Genomic DNA, 11308 nt, shown 5'->3' with positions numbered 1-11308 from the left:
CGGATCCCACATATGAGGACCAGTGACACTGCCCTCTACAGCTAAGATGCTGAACAACAGCTCAGCTTGGAGCTGGGCTGCCGTGAGTCGCCGGCGAGGGTGTTAAGCTACAGCCCCTGCTGCAGTGGGCTGCCATGGGCTACCGTGTGTAGCCAGCAGCCAGCGTGAGCGGCCAAGCAGCCACCATGGGCGGCTGTCCAGAAGCCGGCGACTGATCTGCCTCACCCGGGACAAGCACAATGATGGTGCCAACTTGGGCCAGTGAAGCAACGTCCTCCACAACTAGATGGAAGAACAAAACGACAGCAACTTGTCTGTTCCCCTTCCCCCAATTCCCCGGCGCTGTTCCCATCCCCCAATTCCCCAATAAAAATCTTTTTTTTTTTAAAGAAATACTTGAACTCAACAGTAATGAGAGAAATGCCATCTATCAGACTGTACATCCATTAGACTGGCAAAGGAACAGAAACCTGGACATAGACAAGCGTTGGCAGGAATGTGAGGCTACGGAGACCCTTGTGCCCTGCTTTTCATTGGGTGGTTAGAGGAGGCGTGGAATGAGGCCCTCTTCTGGACCCTGAGGAACAGAAGAGTTCTAATCAGTGTCTCAGGCCCAAAGCAGCATTGCAGGGAGAAATGTGGCAATACTTAGTTAAATTAGGTTTATAAATATGCATTTCTGGTATATCCTAGGTACACATAACAGATATTTCCACCTTCATCTACAAAGGAACATGTAGGAGGATAAAGCATTACTGTGGTGACAGAGAGTTGAAAGCAATGTGGTCGTCCCTCCCTGAGACCTCATGAACACTCGACAGGCAGAGGATGCACACCAGGCAATATCATCATGCAGCGGCAGTTAGAAGCAACTTAGATGTACACACAATGTGCACATGGATGAACTGTAAACACACAGTGCTGATTATCTTAAATAATAAAGAATACAATATCACTTGCATAAATTAAAATTTCATGTACATAAAACACTGCACATCCTGCAAGAACACACACAAACCAAAAGATATGCCTTAGCCACCTGAAATAAGTGCCTCTAGGGGGGATTAGGGAATGAAAGTGGGGAATGGCAGTTACTGGAAATAACTATTGGGCTGTCGGAAAAATCATGACGCATTTTGCAACGAAAAACAGAAAAAATACGTCATGACTTTTCCAACAACCCAATAAAACAATGTAGGTGGTACAAAGTTCATAGGCTTGAGACTCAAAGGTAGACAAAGGTTCGAATCTTTACCCTCCACTTACTGTAGGACCTTGTGCAATTTGTTGAACTCATTTATAAAATAGATTTATAATGCATCTCATTGTTGAAAATTAATAAAATTATTATAAAATGCCAGGCTAGTGCTAAGCTATCCAAATGTTGGTCTCTCTCTCTCTCTCTCTCTCTCTCTCTCTCTCTCTCTCTCTCTCTCTCTCTCCTATCTAGAGGATCAAGGTCATCCTCTTTAGCTAGCATTCAAGCTTTCTCTCAACCACCCCCCACCCCACCGCCCCTAGACTGACACCAAACAACCTTTCCAACTTTGTCTAGTACTGCTCCCCTGCACAACAGTTCAGCTAGAGGTCACTTATGGTCATGCTTTTCTGTCCAGAATGCCTGACACACGGGCTTTGTAACCCAGAATCTTGTTAAACAAAAGGGCTAAGACATGCAGAAAAGGGACACAGGGCAGAGAAAAGAAGGCTGACAAAGGATCTTGCAAAGGGATTGAGCCAATCAAACAAGATGGCACATACCAGCCTGGAATGAAAAATGACAGGCCTCAACAACCTGAGCACCAGCGGGGACACAACCAGGAAGGACTGTAATGAAATCCTCAAGGGAAGAAGGATGGAGTAGTGGTGGGAGGGGATGTTACTCCTACAAAAGCCAAAGGGTAGAGAAGTGGGAGCAAACTGATGGAATGGAACCTTGCAGGGAGACACACGAGGACCAGCAGAGAGGGCACAATCAGAGCGGCAGGAAAATGAGGAAGGGGGCACAAAGTCGGGGGGTCTCAAGGGAAAGAGGAGACCATCTTAGAGGGTGAAAGAGAAAAGGAGACAGGGCAGGACACACAAAGAAAGGGGGACAACACCGAGAAGGTTGGGGCGGGAAAACGTGAGATGTGACAAATTGAGGTTTCACAGAGAAGGCGATGATTACATAGTGGAGCCCCCCCCCCCAAATGGGGTGAACTCCGGGAGGAAGATGCACACAGAGGGTAGACAGGGTTGAAAAGACAGAAACACTACAGAGAAGTGAAGTCTAGGGAAGTGAACAAAGTGAGGAAAGGGGCCAGGCTATTAGGGAATGAGGCGCAGGGAGATAGGGGGGTCGGAAGATCAGCAGTATGGACAGAGAGAGAGAGAGCGAGAGAGAGAGACTCAGAGAGAAAGGGAAAATCGGCACCGACATGGACAAGAAGACACACAGCAAAAAAGCAAAGGGAAGCAATCTGAGGTGAGACTCGGGAAGGAAACACGGAAATCACAGGGAGAGGAATGCATAAAGCGAGAAGGGTAGATTGGGAGTTGGGGAACCGGGAGAGAAGTGAGAGAAAACACGGGCGTCCACACAACGAAGAGGCGCCACCCGAGCGAGTAGAGGCCAAGAGCACAAACGGTGCAGCCGCGCAGTGCAGGACAGAGGGCAAGACCGCACCTGCGCAGACGGGTCCAAGTCAACGTCCAGGGGGCGGGGCAGCGCTGGAGGTTCCTGAGGGTAGGGCCAGCCTCGTCCTGGAAACCGTGTTCGACGCCCCATTGGCTGCCTCCTCCAAAAGAATAAGAACAATCCGGAAAGGCAAGCCACAGGGAGAGGGAGAAGGGGCTCGAGACTCAACTCGAGGCACTATTGGCGGACCTGCTAGTCCAGCGTGAGGAGAAGCGAGCTGGAGGTAAGGGGCGGGCCCTCAGTGCAAGATCTTGAAGCGCATTGGTTGCGCACCTCGGCGACGGGAGGCGGTGCTTGAAGCTCATTGGTCCTTGTGAGGAGAGGCGGGAAAACCGGCGCGAGCGCGGCCGTTCCGGAGGCCACTTACTCACTTCGTCTTTTCTCCTTCTCCTGACCGAGTCTGATTCCGCTCGAGGCTGTGGTAACCGCGGGCAAAGGACTCGACATGACCCCTCCCCTCCCTGTGCTGCCTCACTCTCTTGCCCTGCCCCCGCCCCGACCTCCGATCCCCCCCATCTCCTCCCCTCCCCCTGACTTGCTCCTCGTGCTCCTCAGACCCTCTCCGCCCCTCCCTCACCGCGCGGGCCCGGCGCACTCCCCGTGCCCCGCCCCCTCCCGGGGACCCTGGAGCGATAGTTGCTGGGGGGGGGGCCGTCGTGCACTAACAACTGCGTGAAGGGGTGCACTGCGGGAGGTGGGATGGGCAAAGGCATAAGAAGTGCGGGACCCAACAATACCCGGCTATGCATCAGAGTTTGGGTGCAAGAGCAGAATTCCTGCCAGGAGGAGAGCGCTTTGGGCCTAGATCAGAGCCTGGCATGTGAAAGCGACTCAGTAAACATTTGCTGAGTGAATGAAAATAATTATTGAAAGTGGGGCAAGGAATCCATGAGACTAATGGAATTCCTGGGGTGCCATAGCGTGCTCTGATCGAAAGGGGTGTGAGCGGGAAATTGAATTGCAGGGCATAGATGAGACTAAGAGTTGAAAAGAGAGCATAAGCTATTTGTAGGAATTGGATAAATGCAGGAGGGAAGGATGATCATTGCTGAAGAGGATTCCAGGGGAAACCTGTTGGAATGGGGTGATTATGGAAAGGGGTCTGTAGGATTCCATGCAGGGGACATGAGCGTGCATGAGTATGCCTCAGACTGGGAGTTGCGCACGGGAGGGTACAGGTGAGCAGAAGAGGAGACTGTTTGGATTGAAAGGGTACATAAGAAAGGGAAGAGGAGAGAGGTACTTGGGAAGAAGGTGCGCGAGGAAAGAGGATGCCTGAGGAAGGTAGTGAGGTGAAGAAGGCGCGGGTGAAAGCTGAGCCCAGAGGGGGGTGGGATGGAGAACCGCTTCAGGTGTGGCCTCCCCAGGGCAGGAGGGCAGGTAAGGAGAGGGCCCACATGACCATCCCCCTCTCCACTCCGGCCCCCAGATCCATGGAGCCTAATGACATGCCTGCTGCCCACCACTTCCCCTCAGACTCTGCCAAAGGGGGTGAGACCAGAGCCCCCCAGGATATGGAGCTTATCCCTAGGAGAGCTGTCAGTCGCTCTCCAACCTGCGCCCGCTGCCGCAACCATGGTGTCACTGCCCACCTCAAGGGCCACAAGCGCCTCTGCCTCTTTCAGGCTTGCGAGTGTCACAAATGTGTCCTCATCTTGTGAGTATGAGATCCAGGGAAGGGAAGAGGATGGGCTTCATCTCAAGGGTGGCTGACTTTTGACTTGAAACCCCCCTTTTAGGGAGCGCCGAAGGGTGATGGCTGCCCAGGTGGCCTTGCGTAGGCAGCAGGAGGCACAGCTAAAGAGGCACTTGGCTCAGGGACTGATGGGAGGGGAAGCCCCTCCCAAAGTTGCCTGCTGTGTCAAGAAGGAAGCCATGCAACCAGGGGTTTCCCGTGAGTGTCTCTGGCCAGGGATGGGGCAGGGACTGGGGTGGAGAAAGCATAAGGAGGGGAAAGAGCCCCTGATCTGTTACTGAATTGGTGTATGACCTTGGGCAAGGTGTTATTCTCTGGGCTTCAGCCTCCCCAGCTTTAAAATGTGATCTAGTGTTGGGAGGATGTAGTGAGGTCTGCGGGTAGAAAAGGGCTTGGGGGAAGATAAACAGTTTTCAGTTGGAGTGGGATGAAGGTCAGGAGAGAGGGCTCATCAGAGTTCTCCCTGGACCCTCACAGCTGGAAAGGAGAACATAGTACCCCAGCCTGAGACCCTCGATGGGGCAGTCCCACTGGCACTGACACCCCCTGGGAAGGTAAGGAAAGCCTGGGCCCTGAGGGAGTGACTCCTTTCCTAGACCCTGCCCAGACCCCTTCCTCTGTGCCCTTGACACCTGGGTTCTAGGTCCAAGCCTGACTTGCTATATCATCTTGGGCAAATTTCTTCTCTTCCATGGGCAAATTGAGGGGGTGGAATTTTACAGTCTTCCAGGCTCTGAAGTTTTGGGGTCCTACTCCCATCCTAGAACATACCCATTCCTTCCCCAGCCTTGTACCTGGCTCCAACCTGTGCTGTCTGTCCTTGCAGGAGAACTCCCAGGGGCCTGTGCTGCTTAGCCGTCCCCTGGAAGCCTTGCCTTTACCCTGGACTCCGGTGCCTCCAGGTGCTTGGGCCCCTGGACACTGGCTGCCTTCAGGCCTTTCCATGCCACCTCCAGTGGTGTGCCGTTTGCTATACCAGAAACCTACTGTCCCTCTACATCCCTTCCCTGGTAAGATGAATTCAACAGATATTTGAATGTCAGTGTATCACTGTATCGGAAAGAGAAGAGGAAGAAGATACAGGGTAGAAAGAGGGAGGACAGAATCCATGACCTATGACCTCTTACATTCTGCATTCTCTTACCCTCATTAGGCTTTGACCCTGGCACCTCCCTCCGGCTGCCCACTCGTGGGCCCCTCCCAACCTGCCCAGGATCTCGCCCCATACTGACGGCTCCTCTTTCTGGAGACTCTCAACAGTCCTCTGCCCAGCCCCGCACGTGAGTAGGGAGAGAAGATACGTACTTATCATGCGCCTAACCCTGTGCTGGACATCACTGTCGATGATAAAGAAGAAGAAAAGGTCTCAGACTAATGGGTGAGGCAGAGCTCTCCTAGCTCTGCCATTGCCTGGCTGTGAACCTTTGTACAAGTATCTCTACCTCTCTAAGCCTGTTTTTCTTCCACTAAGTTGGAGACAATATTGCTTACCGCTCAGGTTTTCATGAGAATTAGCAGTAATGTATGGAATACACCTAGCACAGGCCCGGGCCTTGAACAAATAGTGACTATTAAGTTTGCTTAAACAGATCAGATGGGGTCAAATTGCCCGCTGAAATGGGGGAGGGGGGTGGTGCGTGATGGTGAGAGCCTCAGAGGCCTAGGAGAGAGGCCAGAGGCCATGAGAAAAAGTTTCCTAAAGGTGGGCCAAACCGCTCCTCAAGTATTATGGGAATTAGGAACTAGGGGGAAGGAAACCAGACTGGTAGGGCAGAAACAGTCATCCCATTTCCTCTAGATGTTTTGTCAGTTTTTTAAAAACTTCACACAGTGATTTCCCACGGTCCTCACAATAGCCCTTGGAGGGAAAAGCTGGCAGGGATTGTCATTTTACAGAAAACAAAGCAGGCCAACACAGGGGAAGAGACTTGCCTAAAGCCACAAAGCCTAATGACCCAGCAGGCACTCCGATTCCCAGATCATGAGCCATTTAATGACGATACTATGTTCTGAGAAATACGTCATTAGATGATGCATCGTTAAGCAATTCCATCATTGTGCAAGCATCATAGAATGCACTTCCACACATCTAGATGGTCTCTAACCTACCACACACCTAGGCTGTATGGTATAGCCTGTTGCTCCTAGGCTACAAGCAGGTACAGCACATTACTGTACTGAATACTGTAGGCAACTGTAACACAATGGTATCTGTGTATCTAAACATACCTAAACTTAGAAGAGGTACAGTAAAAATACAGTATACAAGAAAAAATGGTACACCTGTGTAGGGCACTTACCATGAATGGAGCTTGCAGGACTGGAAGCTGCTCTGGGTGAGTCAGTGAGTGAGTGGTGAGTGAATGTGAAAGTCTAGGACATTGCTGTACACTGCTATAGACTTTATAAACACTGTACACTGAGGCTACACTAAATGTATAAAACAATATGAAATTAAATCAGCATGAGAGAAAAATATGCAATCGAGAGACAAGGCAAACACAAGATGTATGAGGCTGCTGCCAGTGTAACATGGCATACTGTTTTATAGCAAGCTTTGTTTTATAAGTTGAAAGAGTACATTCTAAAATAATAATCAAAAGCATGGTATAAGAAATACATAGGGGCCGGCCAAGTGGCTCAGTTGGTTAAGAGCTTGCTCAAGAGTGCAAGCTCTGAGCAACAGCGAGCGGTTCCATGCCCAGCCCGAGCTGAGCTGCCACTGAGCTGCCAACAGGTGGCAGGATGGCTCAGCTAAAAAAGAAAAAAAAAGAAAAGAAATACATAAGCCAATAACATAGCTGTGTATTATCATTATCAAGTATTTGTACTGTTCATAATTGTATGTGCTGTACTTTTATATAACTGGCAGCGCAGTAGGTGTGTTTCCATCAGCATCACCACAAACTTGCGAGTGATGTGTTGTACTATGATGTTACGACAACTATGACATCACTAGGAGATAGGAATTTTTCAGCTCCATTGTAATCTTATGGGACCACCGTTATATATGTGGTCCATCGTTGACCTAAATATTGCTATATGGTTCATGGCTATATTGCAAAATCCTGCCTCTTTTTCTGTGTGTACACGTCTATCCATGTGTTTAATACCACTGGCATCTTCTCTCCTCATTTTTAGATGCTCAACTTTGATACTTCAGCCCTGTGGCACCCCAGACCCTCTTCTGCTACAGCCACAGGTCCTGGATAGGAAGTGGGATCCTGGGGAAGGGAAGAGTAGGGGGTAATTAAGTAACTGGGGGCTGAGGGAGCACTTGGAGGGTGGGCAGAAGTGGGGGGTCTCAGTCTACTTCTCTCCCTTTTCTTTTCAGGCCCCCGGAGCCTCGCGCCTGGCCTGGACCTCTGGCCCCTCAGAGCAGCAGCTGCAGTGGGAGGCAGCTGAGGCTCTTGTGGGGCTGAAAGATTCCTCCCAGGCCCGCCGCCTGACCTCTTCTGTTGCCCCGAGCCCTGCCTGGATCTCCCTGCTCCACCCCTGTGGCCCACCAGGTAACCTGTTCCCTGAAAGGAGAAAATAGGGTAGGGATGGTAGGGAAATGGAAGTACTGGAGTAAGCCAGGACTAGCCACGGGGATCAGGAGGTCGGCAGGTTGACTGTCCTCAGGCCCAGGCCCCAACCTTCTCAACCTAGCCCCTGGGATGGCAGTTGAAAGTTATTCATAGATCCATTTCATCATTTGTGTGCTCAAAAGCAAATGTCCAGTGCCCTGATGTCAAGAAAAGTGAGGCCCTGAGAGAGGCAGGGACTTGCCCAAGGGCATATAACAAGACAGTGGCAGAGCACAGTCTGACTCAGGCCAAGTCTCTCTCTGGACCCAAGCTGCCTGCTGAAGTCTGGAGAGGGGCTGAAGAGGTTACAAGGGTCTAGCCTGGAAGGAGATCTGATAACTGCCTTTGAGATCTTCCCAAAGCTTCCATTCTACTTTGGGAACCTGGATGCCTTCACAAATCTGTGACAAACCAGGAAAGAACTAGAGGAATCTTCAGGAATGAGAAACACCTATGGGGATAGAGAGGGAAGGCTGAGAATTCTCCTGTGCAAAATGGTGCATTGAGCAGGGTGTGTGTGGGTGAGGAAACCAGCCTGGAGTAACTCCTAGAAGATAAGGAGATGCTGGAGGGGATTCTAATCATCAAAGTCTGGCATGTCAGGCTTAGGAGTCTAGACCAGTAACTGTACAGGAAGGGTAGCAAGAGAATGTTTCTGAGCTAGGCAGGGACATACTCAGAGACCCTGAGCTTTAGAAAGAGAAGTATTCTCACTGTGACGGAGATATTGGAAGAGGCAAGACTTGAGGTGAGAAAATCAGTGAGAAGCATTTGCTCTAATCCAGATGAACAAGGATGAAACTTGGATTGAATGGGGTAAAAAAATGGGGGTTGCTGGGAGGGGAAATGGATGTGACCTGGCCCTGTCCCCTTCCTTCCTGCCTATAGCTCCTGCTGGAGGAAGAGAATTCCAGCCTGTTGGCCCCTCTCTCCGTCCCAGCCCAGCCCCCGCTGTGGCTCTGCATATTGGGCGTCTGGGGTCCATATCTCTCCTAAGCTAGAAGCGCAGAAGTGGAGGCCTCAGTGGGGCAGGGGCAACAGCCTTTAGGCACTGCATAGTTGGTATTTTACTTATGAATTTATGCATAGAATTTAATGTAGCTTCAGGCTTTTTTTAAGCTTTGAGGTGCTTTGTTAGCTTTTGGTTCCTTTTGTAGTGTGGGCATTTCCTTGGCCAAAGGTGGATATTCTCTTACCTACCCCACCCCCTTGGGTCTTGGGACCTTTTAGAATTCCCAAGAAAGAGAGGGTTTTTGCAATTTAAGCTAACAAGTATCTAAATAGATTTTTGCATAAGTTCATGTTCCAGGGTATTTATTTGACATGTAATTCTGTATATACCTGTGCATTCATGTCTGTTTCCATGCATGCGAAAATAAGAGAGTATTTCATTTTGTGTCTAGGTTTGTGTGAGTAAGGAAGAAATAAACCTTTGTTGTGTTAAGCCACTGAGATTTGGGGATTGTTTATTACTGCAGCCTAACATAGTCTATCCTTACAGAAAGCACTTGTTCAATTCACTTCTCAAAGTGAAAATTAGTTATAATAACTACCACAGATAAATACAAACTTGGATTTATTACGGCCAAATAAGAAAGAGTGGTAGAGGGGGATAGTGGGAGATTCACTGATTCAATAATTAAGTGCCTGTCTGTGCCAGGCATAGACAGTTTTCAGCTGTCCAGAGGGCCACAAAATGAAGTGCCTACAGGGTCAAGCAGATCATATCACTGAGTAAAGAAGGCCAAGTGAAACCTAGAAAACTAAAAATAATGCCCTACCTAACAGGGCAGCCTCCTTTTGGCCCTAGTAGATTATTTTCAGGCAGGAATGTGGGCTCAGTATTGCCACATCTTCTGATTTTTCAAGAAAAGATGGAAAACTTGATTTCTATGTAAAACGTCTTACTTTTCAAATGTTGACTCAGTTTTCTTCCTTAAATCCTATGTGGGACAAACAAAACATATCTTCAGGCTAGCTTTGGCCAATGGAATGCCAATTTAATGCTAATCTAACATTTTTCAAATGGAGAAACTGAGGCCAAGCAGGACTGGAAGACTCAAATTAGTCTTAACATGAGTTTTTTTTTAATTAGGGAGGTTCATGTGTCTACATTTTGATGGACCTATAAAAGGTTAGAGACAATTATTACCATTTATTGAGTACTCACTATATGTGACTCAAATAGATCCTCACAGCAATTCTGCAAATTATGCATGATTACTCCTATTTTACAAATAAAGGAACAGGCTTAGAGAGATAAAGTGACTTGCCCAAGTATTTTAGTGAAAATGTTTTGGCAAATATTGGGTGATGGTTCCTTCTCCTTGCTAGGCCTGAAATCAATTAGTACTTTTTATAAAACAGAGTGAAAGATTCAGGCCTCCAGGAGACATATATGAGTCTAAAGGGTTTTTCAAAAAGTCTTTTATTTTTCTACTCAAGATACCATTAAGTAATAAGATCTTACCTGCATTTGTTTCTTAGTCTTCTGCTGTCAAGTCCTTCTTGAATTGTTCCAAATATAAAGACCTGTTGAGCTATTCCAAAGATGTGAAGACCTCGAGACCCCCATCCCATTCCCACCCTTAGAAAAGGCAGGCAGAAAGTTCAAGGAACATGCCTGATCACTGATTCTTTTTCCTAATGTTACTTACACCCCATTTTTTATTTAAGATGATTGATGGCGATGGCATCTGATTACAACTTGTTCTTTCTTGTTTGGGGTCTTGGGAAGCTGGGCTACTCCCTAACAGATTACAGAGTGACAAATCTGCAAAACTTCTCAGAACTGGGTGCAAATAATCAAAGTACAAAAATTGGCTTCACACCTTCCTTCCCTCCCCTTGTTATAACTTAGATATACGATTGCCCCTTAATAGACCCACCTAAGCCTTGCTGTGCTGTGCTCTCCCAATGACCAAGCCCACATACATGGTCACAGAGGAGGGAAGCATTGCAACATACAACATGGCTAAGACCCTGCTACTCAGGGCTGACCAAAGGTCCCCAGTACACCAAGGTCACACGGCTGGGAAGAGTAAAAGAAAAAGTATAATTTGGAGTTAAAGGATGACATGAGAAAGGAGTGGAAAAGAGAAAGTGATAGAGACTGGGGGAAAGAGCTGGGGCAGACCCCTCTTTTACAGGTCCTTCTCATTTCTTTGTAGCCAACCTCCCTTTATGGCCAGACCTGGGCTTTTCACACTACTGGCTGGGCTTCTTGTCTATCAAATTGTTAGGGCTTCCCCACTGGCGCTTGAGGGAATGGGGACTCAGAATAAATGACTAAACACATTCTGTTTGATTCCCTAGGAACTGGTTTTTTTTCCTACAAAGTTAATGTACTTTAATGGCACTTCT

The 11308-nt window shown here is 48.6% G+C and overlaps 1 protein-coding gene across 1 annotated transcript; it reads left to right on the top strand.

Annotated features, from left to right (window-relative positions):
• The first annotated feature begins 4113 nt into the window (after nucleotides 1-4113).
• On the top strand, nucleotides 4114-8946 carry DMRTC2 (DMRT like family C2). The gene is made up of 8 exons (XM_019629077.1): nucleotides 4114-4337; nucleotides 4420-4574; nucleotides 4854-4930; nucleotides 5206-5386; nucleotides 5530-5656; nucleotides 7518-7578; nucleotides 7711-7885; nucleotides 8834-8946. The coding sequence occupies exons 1-8, from the start codon at nucleotides 4114-4116 to the stop codon at nucleotides 8944-8946; spliced, it is 1113 nt and encodes a 370-aa protein (XP_019484622.1).
• The last annotated feature ends 2362 nt before the right edge of the window (nucleotides 8947-11308 follow it).

The sequence above is a fragment of the Hipposideros armiger genome, unplaced genomic scaffold, assembly GCF_001890085.2.
Source record: "Hipposideros armiger isolate ML-2016 unplaced genomic scaffold, ASM189008v1 scaffold_824, whole genome shotgun sequence".
In the NCBI taxonomy this organism is placed as follows: domain Eukaryota; kingdom Metazoa; phylum Chordata; class Mammalia; order Chiroptera; family Hipposideridae; genus Hipposideros; species Hipposideros armiger.
This window is presented reverse-complemented; position numbering and strand designations above follow the sequence as displayed.

What these genes read in the sequence shown, in the direction of transcription:
- DMRTC2 (XM_019629077.1), top strand. Translation starts at nt 4,114, where the DNA reads ATGGAGCCTAATGACATGCCTGCTGCCCACCACTTCCCCTCAGACTCT. An exon ending in CACTGACACCCCCTGGGAAG is followed by an intron (nt 4,931 to 5,205) that starts GTAAGGAAAGCC and finishes TCCTTGCAGGAG; the next exon opens with AACTCCCAGGGGCCTGTGCT. An exon ending in CCCTCTACATCCCTTCCCTG is followed by an intron (nt 5,387 to 5,529) that starts GTAAGATGAATT and finishes TACCCTCATTAG; the next exon opens with GCTTTGACCCTGGCACCTCC.